The sequence below is a fragment of the Notamacropus eugenii genome, chromosome 2 (genome assembly GCF_028372415.1).
Source record: "Notamacropus eugenii isolate mMacEug1 chromosome 2, mMacEug1.pri_v2, whole genome shotgun sequence".
NCBI lineage: Eukaryota > Metazoa > Chordata > Mammalia > Diprotodontia > Macropodidae > Notamacropus > Notamacropus eugenii.
In genome coordinates this window covers 390004967-390023348 of record NC_092873.1, presented here as the reverse complement: position 1 = coordinate 390023348, position 18382 = coordinate 390004967, and the positions used below count along the sequence as shown (strand labels likewise).

The window sequence follows — 18382 nt, the reverse complement described above, 5'->3', positions numbered from 1 at the left end:
CATTTCCTTCTCCAGTGAATTAAGGCAATCAGAGGGTAAGAGACTTGCCCAGGGTCATACAGAGGTACTAAGTGTCTGAGGCCATATGAACTCAGGTCTTTCTGACTCCAGGTCCAGCACTCTATCCACTTAACCATCCAGCTGCCTCCTATGCTATGCTCATATTATAGGGGTCCACTGAACTGTAGTATAAGTAAGCAAGGGAGATTTTTCCTAGTCTGAGACATACTGCTCACAAATCTAGAGTAATAATACAAGCACTATCTCTGCAAAAATGGAAGAAGTTGGGGAATAGAGATTGTCAACTCTCTGAGAACCTTAGAGAGTTTAGTATCCCCTTCCCCTGCAACCCCTGCCAAGAGCCCTCTGATGTTGAGTAGAACACATAACTGCTCCATTGAGCATGGCACTGTCTAAATGCCTACTCTTCATTGTTGATTGAGATTAGGCTAGTAGCCAGTAGAACCCACTGATGGGTTAAGCAGTCAATCCAAGAAACTAAACAGCACCCACCATCACCTGACATATAGCAAAAGCATTAGACACGGGACAAATAAGTTTTAATAGGGGTATAGAGTGGAGAGGGAAGAGATAGTGAAACAACCAGAACATAAGAGTATTTTCAGGGATCCACTGGGGTCTTATGAAAAGTCAAAACACCAGGAATAAGTTTACTTGACCCTTGGTGGGAGATGCAGTAGTAGAAATATGGGATGAATAAGAAATTTTATGGACTTCGTAACTTTGCTTAAGGTAAAAAGTGACCTAATAAATTTTCTAAACCAAGGAAATTTGAGCTAAGCCTACAATTCTTTAATCCAGCCTTCAACTGATATAAATCATCTTGAGAAACATAGCTACAAGATGGTCATGGATAAATTTCTGGCATATACAAGAATGAAATTTTGTATCTAACTTTTTCCAGGTGAGAATAAATAGAGGAAACCAGGTCAAAGGCTGGCCTAGGCGATCTCCAAGGTCTTTTGCAACTGTCTATGATTCTGTCATTCTACCAAATAAGCCATGAGTTGGCATGTGGCAGAGACTGATTCAATATTATTTATTTCATAGGAAATCAGAGATTATAAAACTGGAAGGGATCTCAGAGATCAGCTGGTCTTACCTCCTCATTTAATAGATTAAAAAACTAAGAGTAAAAGAAGTAAACTCATTGACTTGCCCAAGGTCATACAGGTAGTGAGTAATATGATGTTGAAATGAACCTCCATGGAAACAGTCCTTGAAATAACAGAGAGCTTATTGGAAAAGAAGAATATAGTAGCTTTCAGAGTATATGCATACATATAGGTAGCCTACAAAAGAGACCATAAGAGAAATCCATAACACTCTTTTTATATAGATAAAAGTACAGTAAATTCTACAGGTATCTAAAATGATTCATGTATAATATTTATAAATATTTATTTAAATAGTTTAAATTATTGCTCTCATTTATTAAAATTAATAGTTTAAGTATTACAATATTTAAATCAGAAAGTATTTCAGTGGAACTATTTTCTAGAACTTACTTCAATACAACCATTTATTTCTCAGAATTACCATCCCTCTATTTCTTCACTGGTTAATTTGTCATAACATAGGTGCATCAATAACATTGGCAGAACAATCTGTTTAGGTTCTATTCCATTCTGTGCACCTGTTCTTGGCAGGAGCTAAGGAATTAAAGAAGACTACTCCCTAACACTTTGCTATGTTACCATTTAATCCTCATTTATCCTTATAGTAGCAGAGCTGAGATTTAAACCCAACTCCTCTAACTCCAAATCAACTTGTTCTATTTCCATTGAGCACTGGCCTAGGAGTCAGGAGACTTGAGTTCTCCTTCCTGCATCCCACTAATGAGCTCTGTGAACCTGAAGAAGTGAATTAGCCTCTATTAGCTTTAGTCAGTCCATCTGCATAGTTTGCCAACGCCTGCTAGTGAGGAGCTAGACCAGTTGACCTCTGGAGATCTCCTTCTGTTCTAAGTTCTGTGATTTTATTATCCTAGCTCTCAATGTCTAATCTCAGGATTGAAAGAGACCTCAGAAATTACCTAGTTCATTTTTGAACAAGAATATTCCTAAACATTCACCAGTGGTCAACTGGCCTCCACTTGAAGATCCCCAATGATGGGAAATCTACTGGCCCTTTAAGAGAGTCTTTCCTACTTTCAGGTACCTCTAATTGTTAAGGAGATTTTCCTTCTACTAAGCAAAAACCCTCTGTGGCAGGAACAATGTCTTCTAAAGTCCCTGTCACATACTCTGGGCTAGCTTTTCTTAAGGCCCTACCCCATGTAAGTTAGGCTAGCTTTTTCTTAAAAGAGAGTGAAATGATCCTTAAGACTTAATTGTTCCAAGGCTTGAACCATTGATAAAGTTTACTAGTGGACTAAGCAAAAAAAAAAAAAAAAATCAGCACTCAAGATGTCAAGAACTCAAGCTTCATGAACTCTTTTGATTAATGTGGCACCATGGCAAGAGTGCAGAGGCAGAAAAGCTATGTGTTTTGAATTTGAATCAATACTGTATCTTTGCTGAGTATCACATAAGTATCCAATAATACATTATGGTATATTTAGTAATTGCATGATATTACTAAGTAAACTTCCTTTTTTTAACTGTTAAATAATCTATGAGTATCTTAGTTAGTTTTCATACTAAATTGGAACTGCCAGACCAGCCTTGGTCTGGCTTGGCATATAACACTCTCCTCTTTGAAATTTCTTTCCATTCCTTCTAATTGTACCATATGGAGCCCAGATAAATAAATTTAATCCCTCTTTCACCTGGTAATCTCTACACTGTTTAAAAACAGTTTTTATGAAGAATTAAAAACTATTCCCCAATTGACCAATGGTTAAAAGATATAAATAGGCAGTTTTCAGAAGAAGAAATTAATAATCATACCAAAAAATGTTCACAATCACTAATAATTAAAGAAATACAAATTAAAACATGTCTAAGGTACCACCTCACATCTATCAGATTGACAAAGTTGACAAAAAAGGAAAATAACACAAATTCACTATTGGTAGAGCTATGAATTGTTCAGATATTCTGGAAAGTAATTTGAAAATATACCTAAGAATCTATTAAACTGTGAATATCCTTTGACCTAGTGATACCACTACTAGATTTGAGACCTCAAAGAGATCAAAGAAAGAGGAAAGGGACCTATGTGTACAAAAATACTTATAAAAGCTCTTTTTGTGGTAGCAAAGAACTGGAAACTAAGGAAGGAGGTGTCCATCAGTTGGGAAATAGCTGAACAAGTTATGGTGTATGTCTAAAGGGATGCTATTGTGCTATTAAGCAATGATAAAGGGATGATTTTAGAAAAACTTGGGAAGATTTATGTGAACTGATACAAAATGGCGTGAGAAATTTATGCAACAATTTATGTAATAATAATAATAATAATACAGATGCAAACAATTCTGAAAGACTTAGAAACTCCTATCAACACAACGACCAACCACAATTCCAGAGGACTCATGATAAAACATGATATCTACTAACAGACAGAGAGGTGATGGGCTCAGAGAACAAATTGAAGCCTATTTTTTGGACATGGCTAATGCAGGAATTTATTTTATTTGACTATACGTATTTGTAATGGGCTTTGTTTGTTCTTGCTTTCTTAATGAATTGGGGAGGGAGAAGAGGGAAACAAAGAATTTGGAACCAAAAATTAAATTATTTAAAAAAAAAAAAAGGCGACTTCATACTGCATCCCAAAGTCTCCTTCCCTTCAACTGATCTCATAATGCTAAGTTTCACAGTCCCCTTACTATCCTGTTAGTAGACCATAAGCTCCTTAAGAATGGGGATTTTGTGCTTGTCTCCAGGACCTAGTATAATATCTCGCACATAGCAGGCACTTAAAGAGGGTTGATTTTTTTTTCTCCTCCCCTGGATATGTTCCAATTCATCAACATCCTTTCTAAAATGTGGTGACCCAAACTGAATATAAAAATCAAGATTTGGTTTGACCTCAGCAAATCTGGCACTGTAGCTATATCACTGCTATTTTTATGGATACCTGGTTTCTCTTACTGTAGCAGACTAAGATCATGTTAGTTACAAATCCTCAACCGTACCAGCCTCTTTCCCAGGAGTATCAAACTTAAGAACAGCAGTTGCAGCAAAACTCCTGACCAAGTAAAGCAAGAACCAGATTAAAATATAATTGGGAAATGTTTAACAAAATAAGTAATAATACAAAATTATATATGCATATATAATATTATATATACATATATACGTATATATGTACATAATGTTATATGTGGCTTCTAAGTCAATATGTAGTTGTGGACCCCATTTCCATTGGAGTTTGACACCACTGCTGTAGTTCACATCTCTCCACTCTATCCACAAGGATGAATGAAGTGAAAAGTGTTTATTAAATGATTACTATGGGATTACTACAGGTACCATACTAAGCACTTGTATGTAAAAAAAAACTGGTCAAATGCCTTGCTGAAATTCATGTATACTATACCCACATCACTGTTTTAAAAATACTTAACCTGAAGAAAGAGAGAAAGAAAGAAGAAAAAAAGAGAAAGAAAAAAGAAAGATAAAAGAGAAAGAAGGAAGGAAGGAGGGAAGGAACCAAGGAAGGAAGGAAAGAAGAAAAGAAAGAAGGAAGGAGGGAAGGAAGGAAGAAAGGAAGGAAGAAAGGAAGGAAGGAAAGAGAGAAAGGAAGGAAGAAAGAAAGAAACAAAGAAGAAAGACTTACATGACCAGGAGATTCTGGCCTAATAGTGGCTAAAAATAATGCTTCCCATATCTATAGTGCTTAGAGGCTTACAAATTTCTTTCCCCACAATAATCCTGTGAGGTTGAAGTATAATACAGAGCTCTAACTAGAAATTCTTTTACCTGGTAGGAGGGCATGGTGGTGGAAGTGGGCTAGATCAGAGGTGTCAAACTCAAGGACCACTAGGTAGCCTGCAAAACTCGGGAGTGTGACCCAAATCAGAATAAAATATAATAACAAAGTAAACAAAAAATACAATGCAACTTAGATAATGTTAATCTATGGTTTTCCAAATCAGTGTGCAGCCCACAGGGATCTGTTTCTCTCTGAGTTTGACACCACTGGCAGAGAGGGAAGTCTGACTGCAAATGTATTCACTGAAGTGGAGCAGCCAGTTCCTGGGAGAGAAGCATTTGAGCCCTCCCAGGGGTTTTGTTGAGAGGAGGTAGTTCCCAAGAGAGCACCAGAGCAAGGATCCCTAGGTATGGGACCAGATGAAGGATCCTGGTAGCACATGGGGTACAGCCCATCAGGAGACCATCAAGCCCTGATACACAGATACAGCAGTCAAGGGGGAAAAAGAAAGAAAAATACAAACCACCACCTTCAAATCAGTACTCTGGGGTAAAACTCAAGGTCTCAATCCTAGCACTTAGATTGTATTAATTTAACAAATAAGGAAATGGAAGTTCCAAAAGGGAAATGATATACCTCCAAAGCCATACAGCCATTAGTGCTGAACCTATTATTCAAAAAGGTCTCAACTCAAATTTACATTAAATCCAATTTGCCTTCCCTTATTCTACATTATTGAGGGTTTGCTTTAGCAGAATGACTGTATACATAATATATACATAACACGGGATACATAGCACAGTCATAGTAGTATGATCTTTTTGGCATCATGGGAAAACTTCACATTTCTTTTGTTATTGTTGCTCAGTTATTTCAGTTGTATCCGACCCTTCATGACCCCATTGGGGGTTTTCTTGGCAAAGATGCTGGAGTGGTTTGCCATTTTCTTCTCTCACTCGTTTTATGGATGAGGAAACTGTGGCAAACAGAATTAAGTGACTTGCCCAGGGTCACACTGCTAGCATATGTCTGAGCGTCTTTCTTTACACACATTTTAAGATGCTCCATAATTGATCATTTGCCTTAATGAATGTATTAGTAACTAGTTAACTAGTTTTTAATAATTAATTTATGTAACTAGTAATAACACCACTATGAAGAGTATTATTACTTTTCACCTGGGATAGAGATGGACTAGATTCACTCTGTGAGTCCTGTCAAGGCAATATTTATTACTTGGGCTACCACTCATAAGTATTCTTTTCTGTCTGTATTTGGGGGAAGGTGGGCATGTGTAGTAAGGGAGGAGGAAAAGGAGGGAAAGGACCATGGAACATAGATTTAGAGCTAGAAGAGACTTTAGAGATCAAGTTCAAACTGTCATGTTTCGAATGAGGAATCTGGAGCTCAAAGAGTTTAGGTGACTTGCCCAAAATCACACAGCTAGTAAATGACTTTGTTCCTCTGACTGTGTGTGTGCATGTCCTTTGTTGCCGAAGAAGACCATGCCATCAGAGAAATGATGACATGATTTGCACTTGACCTTGTTTTGAGTGAGGGAAGGCTGTGCAGGTCATCATCCTCACTTCTCCTCCAGAGTCATCTGAATCCAGTGACCAGATATTCATCAGGATGACTGGAGATGACCCAGGATGAGGCAATTGGGGTTAAGTGACTTACCCAAGGTCACACAGCTAGTAAGTGTCAAGTGTTTGAGGTGAGATTTGAACTCAGGTTCTCCTGGCTTCTGCACTGGTGCTTTATCTACTGCACCACCCAGGTGCCCTCCTCTGACTGTAAATCTAACATGGTTTCACTGTGCTACCCTGACTGTGGGTCAGCTGAAGCCACTTCTGGGATCAGGGCACTGGAAAGGGCCCTCACACAAAGTTTTGCTTAGGAACCCAGAATGCAAACTGGCTGATTATAATCACAACAAAAATGCTTCCTTTCATGAAAGCAACTCTGAACTGGTAGCTATTTTTGCACTCAGAAATTTTAACTTTGTTCTATTTTAATCTTTATAAGATTTTAAAGATCATGTTGTACCTAGCTTCTGCCTTGTAAGCTTTTGACCAAAAAATCATAAAATAAAATTCTGGATTGGATAATTTAAATTTCATCTATTTTTCAAACAAAAAGAGTCAACAAGATCATTTCAAGCATACTGGGGGAAAAACAACTTGTAAGATTACAATTAACTTGCTCCTTTCATTTCTAAATATTTTTATTGAGTTGCTTCTCCAAACCAAACCAGGAACTGTCATTTCCTCTCTGTGACAAGCACAGTCATATCTGTAATGCCTTTCTGCCCTATCGGTTTCTAAAATATTTACTAAGTGCTAGGTTTTTAGAGCATTCTGTGATATGTTGCAGTTTCTTTTCTTTGAAGAATCTATATTAATCACTAAGACTGGGTTCCTCAGTTGCTTTAGATGCCTAATATTCAAGCATCTCTTAGTTTAGAGGAATAACTGGACAAGTGAGCTGTTCTGAATTGAAATCCTACCAAGTCAGCAAACTTCTCTGAATCTCAAGGTCCTCATCAATAAAATGAGAATAATAATCCCACAGGATTGTTGTGAGGATCAAATGAGAAAATGTATGTAAAGTGCTTTGTGAACCTTAAAATGATTGTTATTTCCAACATTCCATCATCTAGGCTTTTCAATAAATTGAACTGGCCTTGCACTATTTATTTTTTCGAATGTCAGTCAACTAGCATTTATTAAGCTCTTTTATGTGCCAGGCATTGTACTAAGCTCTGGGGATAAAAAGAAAGGCAAAAATCAGTCCCTGCTCTCAAGAAACTCACAATCTGATGGGTGAGACAACATGCATAAAACAGTGTGCAAACATGAGATAGATATATATATACATATGAAAAAATATATATAAATATAGGATAAATTGGGAATAGTCTCAGTAGAAATTCCCTAAGTTTGGGGAGAATTGGAAAAGGCTTCTTGCACAAGGTGGGACTCAAAAGAAACCAGGGAAGCCAGAGGTGAGGAGTGGGGGCATTCCAGGCCTGTAGAAAAGCCAGAGAAAACTCTGAGTCAAGACGGAGGGTTTGTTGTAGGGTAGTATAACCATAACCCACTTTAGCATCATATGAAACTTTTGAATTCCTTTGCAGACACTTTCAGAAGGAAATGAATTGAGTTAATTGAATTCTTCAGAATAGTCTACCTTTAATGAATCTAGTATCAGCACTGCCGCTAAGAGTTTATTCTTACCACCTGTCGGGGACCCCTGCAGCGAACCTTGGTAAGCGGTATGTAGTGCTGTTAAATCAGATGTGGCACCCCATGAAACTGTTTACGTTGCCCGGGTCTGGGGTCGGTAGCGGGACTACATTCTCTCAATCTTCTCATCACCTCCTTTCTAACCTTCCCTCTTCCATTCTCCTCATTTCCCGAGCCTCACGTCATGACTAGTCGGTAGGGATGGGGCCCCAGAAATCGAAGCATGGTTAAGAACTGCTCTTGCTGATCCGACAGAAGTTGGGGAACCTCCCACCTCCTTCCTAGCACTACCGTGCTCTTAAGTCCAGCGTGCCCTGCCCCCACGTCAGCGGCCGCCAACACAGGGAAGTTAGGGAGGGGGTCAATGCACAGAGAAGGGCTCTTGTCCAGTCAGTTTCCTGCAATTGATCTAAACGAAAACAAAGCGAAGCAGTTCCCGGGTTAACACGAAAAGCCACACACCCACCCGCGGACTGGGAGCGCTGCAGGCTGGGACTCGGTCCAGCCCCGATCCCAAACCACGCTGACTTACAAAACGCCTACCAGCGCGCAGGCAGAGTGCCCTCCTTCTCTGGTTCTTAAACCAAATAAGAAAATAAGCGCGTACTCGTTAGGGAAAGGAGCTTCGGTGCTGGGCACCCGCAGAGGGACAGGCGCGCACTCCCAGCCGTGACCCTGTTTGTCTCTAGGCACGGCCCCCGCACGCTCTGTGCCTCAGTTTCTCCCCGCTGTAACGGGGCGGTAGAAGTTGCCATTGTTACCTTTGCCACTTCCTGGATGTCAGTTACTTCTCCACACCCACCCAGCCCCCAAACTGCTAGGCGGTTTCAGTTCCCCGCTCCGCTCGAATCCCTCTCCGAAGAACCGTGGTGAAAGCTCCAGCCCGACCCCCACCCCACCCTTGCCCGTCCAGGGGAGGGGAGAGGAGTGGGAGAAGCTGGAGGGACCCTGCTCGAAGTGCTGTCCTGGGTGGCTGTGGAGGTCTCTTACCAGGGCTCTGACCCCCGCTGTTGCTTCTGCCGCTGCCCCTCAGTTGCTCAGGGCGCTCGCCCCAGGCGGCCGGGGCACCCCGCTGCCCCCTGCCCAGCATCGATCCTCCCTACGAGCTCTGCTACCCCCGTTGCTTCCTCTCCACGCCCGCCAGAGCTCGGGGAGTGGGAAGCCGGGGGCGGGGAGGGGGGGGGCTCCAGCCACGCGGGGCTCCTCCTCCTCTTCTCTCCCTCCGTTTCTCCGGCGCTGTCTGCACGGTCTACTCCCCTGGGGACACCCGGGCCTGGCCCTTCAGTCAGAGAGGCATGAAACGAGAGCTGGGAGAGGAGTTGTGAGAAGAAGGGGATGGGGGTCAGCAAGGAGACTGCTTCCTTCTCCAGGACCGTGATTTCTGTGAGATTTCCGAGCTCTCTAAGCACCTCCAGCACCCCCCTTGAGCTTCCCCAACTTCGGTGGTGGGGGCCCCAGGCTTGCCGAAAGTTTGGTTTCTGCTTTTACTAAATCCCAGCTCTGAACCTTGGAAGAGAAGAGCTTGGATGAGAGAACGAGGATATAGAATTTAAGGATGAAAGAATATGAAGAGTATGGTATGGAAAATAAAAGGGAATCCCCCAGCTTCCAAATTTTGGGAAGGGTAAAAACATAGGCGTGTGAGGTGGAGTAGAGTGGGAGGAAATTTCGAGGAAAAGAATGACTAACTGAATGAAAACAACAACAACTTGATATTAAGACCAGCAATGTGCCAGCTATAGCCTACTGGTTAGAGTAGTGGAAGGTGGGGCAGTGATAGAGTGCCCAGCCTGGAGTCAGGAGAAATCTTCCTGAGTTCAATCTGGCCTCCTACACTTACTAGTTGTGTGACCTTGGGCAAGTCACATAACCCTGTTTGCTTTTACCCTCATCTGTAAATTCAGCTGGAGGAGGCAATGGCAAATCAGGCCAGTGTCTTTGCCAAGAAAACTCCAAAGAGCATCACAAAGAGCCTAAGACAGTAAATTGCAGAAGAGGTGTTGACCTGCATTAGTAGAGGGACTTTCCTCACCTTCCTTACTTGGTAGTTCACTAGAGCCTAATACCCATCTTTAGGTACTAGTGATTCAAATACAAAAGTAAAACTGCTTCTGTCCTCAAATAGCTTATTTTATAACAGTGTGGAGCAACACATATAGGAGAGTCATAACCAAAGAAGGAAGTTTTTGTCTGAGAAGCCACAAGAATAAAGAGTGGTTTCCAAAGGACTCATGATGAAAAATGCTATCCATCTCCTTAGAGAGAACTGAAGAATTCTGAGTGCAGATTGAAGCAGATTTTTTCACTTAATTTGTGTGTGTGTGTGTGTATTTTCTTTTGCAGTATGGCTAACACGGAAATATGTTTTGCATGACTTCACATGTATAATTGCTATATTGCTTGCCTTCTCAGAGGGTGAGGGAGGGACCAAAGGGAAGAAGAGGATTTGGAATTCAAAATTTTTTAAAATGAATGTTTAAAAATTTTAATGTAATTGGGAACTATGAAAGGAAATAAATAAAAAAATTTTGAAAAGATAAAGAATGATGAGTAATGGATGGCCCTGTCTTTTCCTAGAAGCACTGATAGTACTGATTTGATCACTATTCCCAGGAAAAGAAATGGCAAAATGTTCCAAGATGTCTGATTTGGGTGAATTTGAGACTGCTAGATGTAGTTACTTGAAAACCAAGAGCTGAACCCCAGGATGGAGCTCCAAAGCTGAATGGGTTAACTCACCTAAAAAGGACATTTGGTCTCTTTTCCAAAGAGTGTGCTGTTCCAGGTAGAAAAAGGAAATAGTGACAAGATAATGGCAAGATGGGCAGAAGAAGGTAGAATGGAAAAAATGGGAGCATAGGTAGTAGCAACCCTACAATCAAAGTAACCTAAACAAAATTCAGGCATCTGAATTCTCATCAATTTCCTAATGCCATTGCAGTGGGTCTGTCACTACCCCAGATGTCTTTGACCTCTCCTTAAGCTCCTAGGCTAACAGAATACTCATCCTAGGGGTTGTTTATTTGTTCCTTCAACAAACATTTAAGTGCGCTTATAGGCAGTGGAGCACATAAAGACATGGATCAAGTGATAAGGCAGTTAGGTGATTTCAGACCTAGTTGACCAGATCCCAAAAGTATTGATGGGGATGTCTATGCCACCTTGGAGGGAGATCTCAAATGAAGATCCTAAGGAATCTGTCCTTGGCTTTGTGCTGTTCAACATTCTAATCAATGACATGGAGGAAGGTATAGATAACATGTTTGTAAAATTTGCAGGTGACATGTCAAAGAAAGCAACAACCAACATGTCAAAAGACAAAAAAAAAATCAAAAAGGTTTCAATAAGATAGAGTAATGGGCTGACTCCAATTAAGGAAAATATAACAAGAATGAGTAGAAAACATTGGCTGTAACGATATAAAAAGATTTGAAGGTTTTAAAGCAATGGTGTCCAACTCAAAAAAAAAATGGCAGTCACTAAACCATACATAAGAATCTCCTCAACCACATATTGACTTAGTTGTTGTCTGTTGTATTTTTATTTATTTTGCTAAATATTTTCCAATTACATTTTAATTTGGCTTAGCTGCACCCAGGAATACTATGGGCCATGTTTTTGACATCTCTGTTTTCGACCTTTACAAGTTCAATATAAGGCAGTCAAAAAAAATAGGATCTTAGACACAGGAAGAAATAATAAAAGGAAGCAATGGGTGATTAGGTCTCAGCAAATAAGTGGTATGGATTTAAAAAGTATACAAAATTCAGGGGAAAGAAAGTTCACTTGTGTATAGGAAAGACTTCACAAAGAAGATAGGATTTAAGCTGAAGCCTGAAAAATGGAAAGGATTTAGCTGGATGGAGAGGAAGAGAAAGGTCATTTTAGGGGGGATAAACAGCATGAATGTATCTGATCTTCCTTTCCTTCCATGTACCACTTTACTCATGTTGGAGAATGGTAGTGGCCTAACTACCTCATGCTGAGACAAGGATCAATAAGGTAAACTAGAAGTTCTGTAGATACCAAGGTTTAGCTAGATTTCAGTGTTCAAGAAGGAAGACTCTTAGTAGATAAGGTTGGAAAGGTTCAGATAGTGACATCCAGAATGCCAGGTTTAGGAGCTTGAATCCTGTCCTATAGGTATCAATTAGCCATAAGAAGTTTTTGAGCAAGAGATAGAAATTAATCATGATCAAAATCAGTGTTCATGGATATGTGCATGGCACTCTATTCATATAAAGAAGTGTTGCATTCTCTTTGGTCCAGAAGCATGGCATGATTTTAAAAGATTCATCTGGCTGCAATATTTAGAATATGACATCTGGAGTTTCCAAATATGTCCCTACAGGGATGGAGAAGAATATCAGAAACATCACCCTGGTAGAATGCAACATCAAATAATATCTGAATGATCTTATCAAGACATATTTGCCTTTCTAGGGAATCAATTTAGTGTAGTGAGAAGACTAGACTTGGTATCAGTCAATCCACTACCATTTATTAAATACTTATTATGTGCCAACCACGGTGCTAAGTGCTGAGAATAGAAATAGAAAGAAAGGCAGCGTTTACCCTCAAGGAGCTTACATTCTGATGAGAGAAGACAATGCATAAAAGGAAGTTGAAAAGGGGCTGGAAGGAGAAAAAGGTACCTCATGAGGGAGGCATAGTAGAGAAAGTCCTAAGCAAAACCTAGAGAGGAATGAGACATCAGTGGCCTGAGTGCCTTCCTTAAATAGAGGTTCTAAGAGGAGCCATCCAATGAGAGGAGGAAGAAGCCACAGGAGTAGAGGGTACTTCCAATATGTGAATTCCAAGGCTACAGTGAAGATTCATGGATGAAGAACTGGGATATGGTGAGGTTTTAGAATAGTAGAAGAAATCTGGAGTACAGTCTGAAGAGGAATGAGAATTAGGAGAGGCAGATTTTATTCCCCCCTCTGATATTTACCAGCTCCATAACTATTGATAAATCATGTCATCTATACTATTAATTAATCATGTCATCTATCTGAGCCTCAGGTTTCTTCACTAGAAAATGGAGGAGATACCTACTTCATGTGTTGCATTGAGAATCAAATATCATGGACTCCCCAAAACTACCCCAGGTCTGAGGTACTTTGTAGATCAATACTCATTCAAAACCATAGCTCTTGAGTCCCCACTGATGAGTGAATGAATAAACATTTATTAAGGGCTTACTGTGTGCCAAGTACTATAATTGATCTTCAACCAGGTCATGCCTACCAACAGCAGATTACCCCTAGGGCTATTCTCCATTTCTACATTTTCACCTGGTAATCTCATCAATTCCTAAGGATTCAGTTTTCATCTCCATGGTGAAGATGCTCAGATCTGTTTGTTCAGTCCTAATCTCTCTCTTGACCTCAAGTCTAACTTCTCCAATTGCCTACTGAACATCTAGAATTAGATGTCCTGTGGACATCTTAAATTGAACTCATAATCTTCTCCCATGCCCTCTCCCTAACTTTCCTATTGCTGTCATCCTACTAGTCAGCCTGACTCAAAATCTAGGTGTCATCCTTGACTCTTCATCCTCTCACTACCAATTTTACTTTCCTAACATTTCTCCTATATGTCCCATTCACCACATGAAGGGAAAGAGAATAAGCATTTATATAGTGTTTCCTGTATGCTAGGCACTCTCTTAAGAGTTTTTTTTTAATTTTATAAATACTATCTCACTTGATCTTCACAACAAATCTGTGAGGTTGGTTCTATTATTATCTCTATTTTACCACTGAGGAAACTGAAAGGTTAAATGTTTTGTCCATGGTCATACAACTAGTAAGTATCTGAGACTGGATTTGAACTCAGGTCTTTCTGGCTCCAGGACCAGCATTCCATATAATGTACTATCTAGCTTCCTTTAAGCAGAAAGAGGAGGGGAAAGGAAGAATCATTTACATAGCACTTGCTATGTGCCAAGCACTATACTAGGTGTTTTACAGAGATTATTTCATTTGATCCTCACAACCACCCTGTACCGTAGGTGCTATTATCATTCCCACCTTACAGGTGAGGAAACAGAGGCAAATGGAGACTAAATGACTTGTCCAAGGTCACAAAGTTAGTGTCTGAGGTCATATTTGAACTCAGGTGTGGCTGACTTCAGGTTCAGTGCCCTATTATGCCATCTAGCTGCCACTTAAGAACGTCTACTCAGCCAGTAAGTTTGCCCAGAAGATCCAGACAGGGTCTTCCTAGCTATTTTTTGATATCACAAAGATACTAAAAGAACACAATCAATTAATCAATATAGACTTATTAATGAATTATCATTTGTGCCTGTCATGTACTAACTCAATTTTGGGGTTATATCTTGTATATTTATTAATCATAACTCCTTTATTATAGTGTGTTACAACTTACACTCATAACGTATCTTACCCATATATCATTTCTTTGGACACTATTGTTCCATCACTTGCAGTTACACAACAGGATATTAGTGTTTTAAAAGGCAGCTTTTGTTTCAAGGAAAAACTTTGGGTCATTAAAAGAACTTTCCAGTTTCCTGAAGATAATCCATTCTGCTCTCCTTCTGTTCAATTCTGGGCTCAATTTATTATCTTTTTCCTGTGTCTGCCTGAAATTCATATATTGATAGAAAAACTCTATAGGCTATCCATCCTGCTGCATATCATAGCCTGGACAATAGGAATTCTTCATCTATTTGTTTTTTCCTGTATCAAGAGTAAGGCTGAAAAAATGACCTATTTGTACAAAAAATATTTATAGCAGCTCCTTTTGTAGCAGCAAAGAACTGGAAATTGAGGAGGTGCCCATCAACTGGGGAATGGCTGAACAAGTTGTGGTATATGGTTGTAATGGAATGCTATTGTGCTATAAGAAATAATGAGCACGATGATTTCAGAAAAACCTGGAAAGACTTACAGGAACTGATGCAATATGAAGTGAGCAGAACCAGGGAAACACTGAACACAGTAACAGCAATATTGTACAATGATAAACTGTGAATGACTTAGCTATTCTCAGCAACACAATGATCCAAGATAATTCCAAAGGACTCCTGATAAAACATTTTATCTTCCTCCAAAGAAAGAACTGATGGAATCTGAATGCAGATTGAAGCATACTATTTTTCATTTTCTTTATTTTTGTGTGTTTTTTTTTCTTGGTCTGTGTTTTCTTTAACAACATGACTTATATGGAAATATATTTTGCATGATTGCCCAGTATAACCTACATCAAATTACTCTCTTAGGGAAGAGGGGGAAATGTAGAGAATTTGGAACTAAAACTTTTAAAAGACGAACGTTAAAAATTGCCTTTACATGTAATTGGGAATAAAATATTATAAAATTTAAAAATTTAAGGAGTATAAAGGGGAGAAAATTGTAAGGCTGATTTTTTTGTTTGTCCTGTAGGTATTATTTAGGAGGTTCTACAATTAACTTGATCCATCAAAAAGTATTTATTAAGCACCTACTCTGTGGCATAGACTACTGTGCTAGGAATTAAAGATATGGGAACTTACATTGTATCAGAGGAAACAACACAAGGTAGGTTAGAGAGGTAAAGTACTGAGGGTTGGGGGGATCAGGAGAGGTTTCATGTAGAAAATGGTATTTGAGCTGCATTTTGAAGAAAACAGGAATCCTCTAAGGACCTGATGAAGAGGAAGTTAATTCCTTGGTATAGAATCTAATCTACATGTACATCCTTAGACTCTCTCCTCTGTCCTGTCTTGATGTACCATGACTGTATTGGTGTGTGCCCTAGAATCATCTAAAACTCAACATGTATAAAACATAGCTCATTATCTTCCCATCCCACCTCCCCCCAAAATCATCCCCTCTTCTAAACTTCACTGTTTCTGCTAAGGACACTGCCATCTTCTCAGGAACCCAATTTTGCATCCTTGGTATAATGACTGACTTCTTACTCTACCTCACCCCAAATATCCAGTCATTTACCAAATCTCATCATTTCTAAATCTTAGCTTCCCTCATATCTGACTCATTCTTACCACTCCCACAGACATCACCCTAGTTAAGGCCCTTATGACCTATTAAAATGGCCTCCCTGTTTAGGGTCTTTCCCCATTCCACTTCATTCTCCAAACATTTGCCAGATCATTTTTCCTAAAACACATATCTGACCATTTGACTTCTCTACTTTAGACATTCCAGTGGCTCCCTTTGTTGTGATGGTTGTTTAGTCACTTTTAGTCGTGTCTGAATCTTCATGACCCCATTTGGGATTTTTTTGGCAAAGATTCTAGAGTGGTTTGTCATTTCCTTCTCCAGGCCATTTTACACATGAGGAAACAGGGTGAAATGACTTAACCAGGGTCACACAGCTAGTAAGTGTCTAAAGCCGGATTTGAACTCAGAGAGATACATCTTCCTTGCTCCAGGCTGGGAGCTCTAATCCCTGCACCAGCAGTTCCTAATTTCCTCTAAAATCAAATGTAAAACCTTCTGTCTGGTATTTTAAACCCTTTCCTACCTGGCTACCATCTACCTTTCCAGTTTTATTCACACACACTAGAGTGAGGTCAAACTGATCTTTTTACTGTTTTTTATATTCAGCTCTTGTCCCTGCACTGGCTGTCCTCCTGGCTTGGAATGTGTTACTGCCTCCCTTTTGACATTAGAATGTCTAGTTTCCTTCAAGAATAAGCCCAAGCATCACTTTTGATATAAGGAGTATCCTGATTCCTCAGATGCTAACATTTCTCCTCACCACCCTAAAAAATTATCTTAATCTACTTTGTATCCATTTTCATATATTCTAAATGTGTACAGTTTGTCAGCCCCAGGCAGACTGAAAACTTCATGAGGGTATTTGTAATGTAAAAATAAAGCATCGATAAAACTATTTCTTTAAAAATTATCCTCCCAAAAATTCTTTGTAAATGGAAAAGTGGAGGTATGGGTCAGTGGTTATTGATCTTCCCTGAGTCCCCTTTCTATGGTGAATAATAAAGTCAGCATTTCATGCTGTGTTTTTTCTTTCACTTTTGGCACATACAGGGGAAAGAGCCTTGACTTTTGCAGTCAGAGTACCTTGTTTCAAACCCTGCCTCTGATCTGCATTTACTGTTTGACCTTGGGCACGTTATTTAACCCTCATGGACATCAATTTCCTTTCTAAAATGAGAGAACTAAACTAGGTGGCCTAATAGCAATTGAAAATCAGTTCCTCAGTGGCCTCAGCATTGTGTCATTTCCAGCTGTGATCTATACCTTACATGGTAATTATAAGACTCAAATGAGTCAATTGATTATAAATAAAGTAATTTTCAAACTTTAAAGTCCTATATAACTGGCAGTTGTTGCTGTCATCACAAAAGTCTGTCGTGCTTGATCTACCTGAAAAAGCCTGAGGTGAAGCCTAAAATGCCAGTTCTGACTGGACAATGAAAACTAGATGTATTTTTAATGCCCTTGAAAGATCAGCACAAGAGATGATACCCCAAGAGGCTCAGGTGAGAGTCAGGCTGCTAAAATTAGCAGCACCAGGGGAGGAGCCTAAGAGGAATAGGACACTTTCAAAGAGACAGGCTCAGATGGTCACAATCTGCAAATCTTGAAATGGCTCCTTCCCTGAGGCTGTGACCAACTTGTACCAACCCCCTCCAGAAGAGCAGGGGAAGGCCCTGTACAAGATGCTGGCTATAGAATATTAGAGATCACCTAATTCAACTGTCTCATTTTACAGATGAGGAACCCAAGGTGCACAGAGTAAAGGTGATTCATCCAACATCACTTGGGATCCAGGAAGCAGAGAGGGTCTAGAACTTAACTCTTGGTGTTTGACCTCCTAATATTTGTAGAACACAGAGCTAAAAAAGGAAGAAATGGAAATTAAGAGAAAGATCTCTGATTCTGGTGAGATCAGAGTGATACAGAACAGAGAATCCATTGTGCTGGCTTTTTTGCTTGCTAGCAGAGGCTCTCCCAGATAGTGAGGCTATTGAAGGCAGTGATTGCTTTCTGTTAAAGAGTTACACTTAACTGCTAGGACGTGGAAGATACACACATACCTACTCTAGGCATTCATATATTCTTATTTAGGGTATATTTTTGCTAGCAATGTAAGAGATGTGTTTGGGGGAGCTGAAGGGTGATCAGTGTGTAGTCAGACCGCTCCTTTCTCTAAGAAGTACACTGCATTAGAATATCCTCCTTTCTCCCTAGATGGTCTGATTCCCAAAACCTCAAACTTGGGGTTAGCCACGAGGTAACCCCAAAGAATGGAACTTCCCTCCCCCATAGAGTGGATATGCACATATA

At 39.8% G+C, this 18382-nt stretch overlaps 1 protein-coding gene across 7 annotated transcripts in view; it reads right to left on the bottom strand.

Moving 5' to 3' along the window:
* The window catches only part of DISC1 (DISC1 scaffold protein), a 574426-nt gene extending 564446 nt beyond the window's left edge, over nt 1-9980 (bottom strand). For 2 of the 7 annotated variants that reach the window (XR_011975415.1, XM_072647493.1), the window contains exon 1: nt 9084-9972. Coding sequence is in view for 5 of the 7 variants with exons in the window: in XM_072647493.1 (XP_072503594.1) it covers nt 9084-9183 (100 nt within the window). In the remaining 2 variants the exon portion in view is untranslated. Of the gene's footprint in view, nt 1-9083 lie in introns of all 7 variants that reach the window. The other 5 variants (XM_072647488.1, XM_072647489.1, XM_072647492.1 and 2 more) reach the window with 5 other exon arrangements.
* Between the last annotated feature and the right edge of the window lie 8402 nt (nt 9981-18382).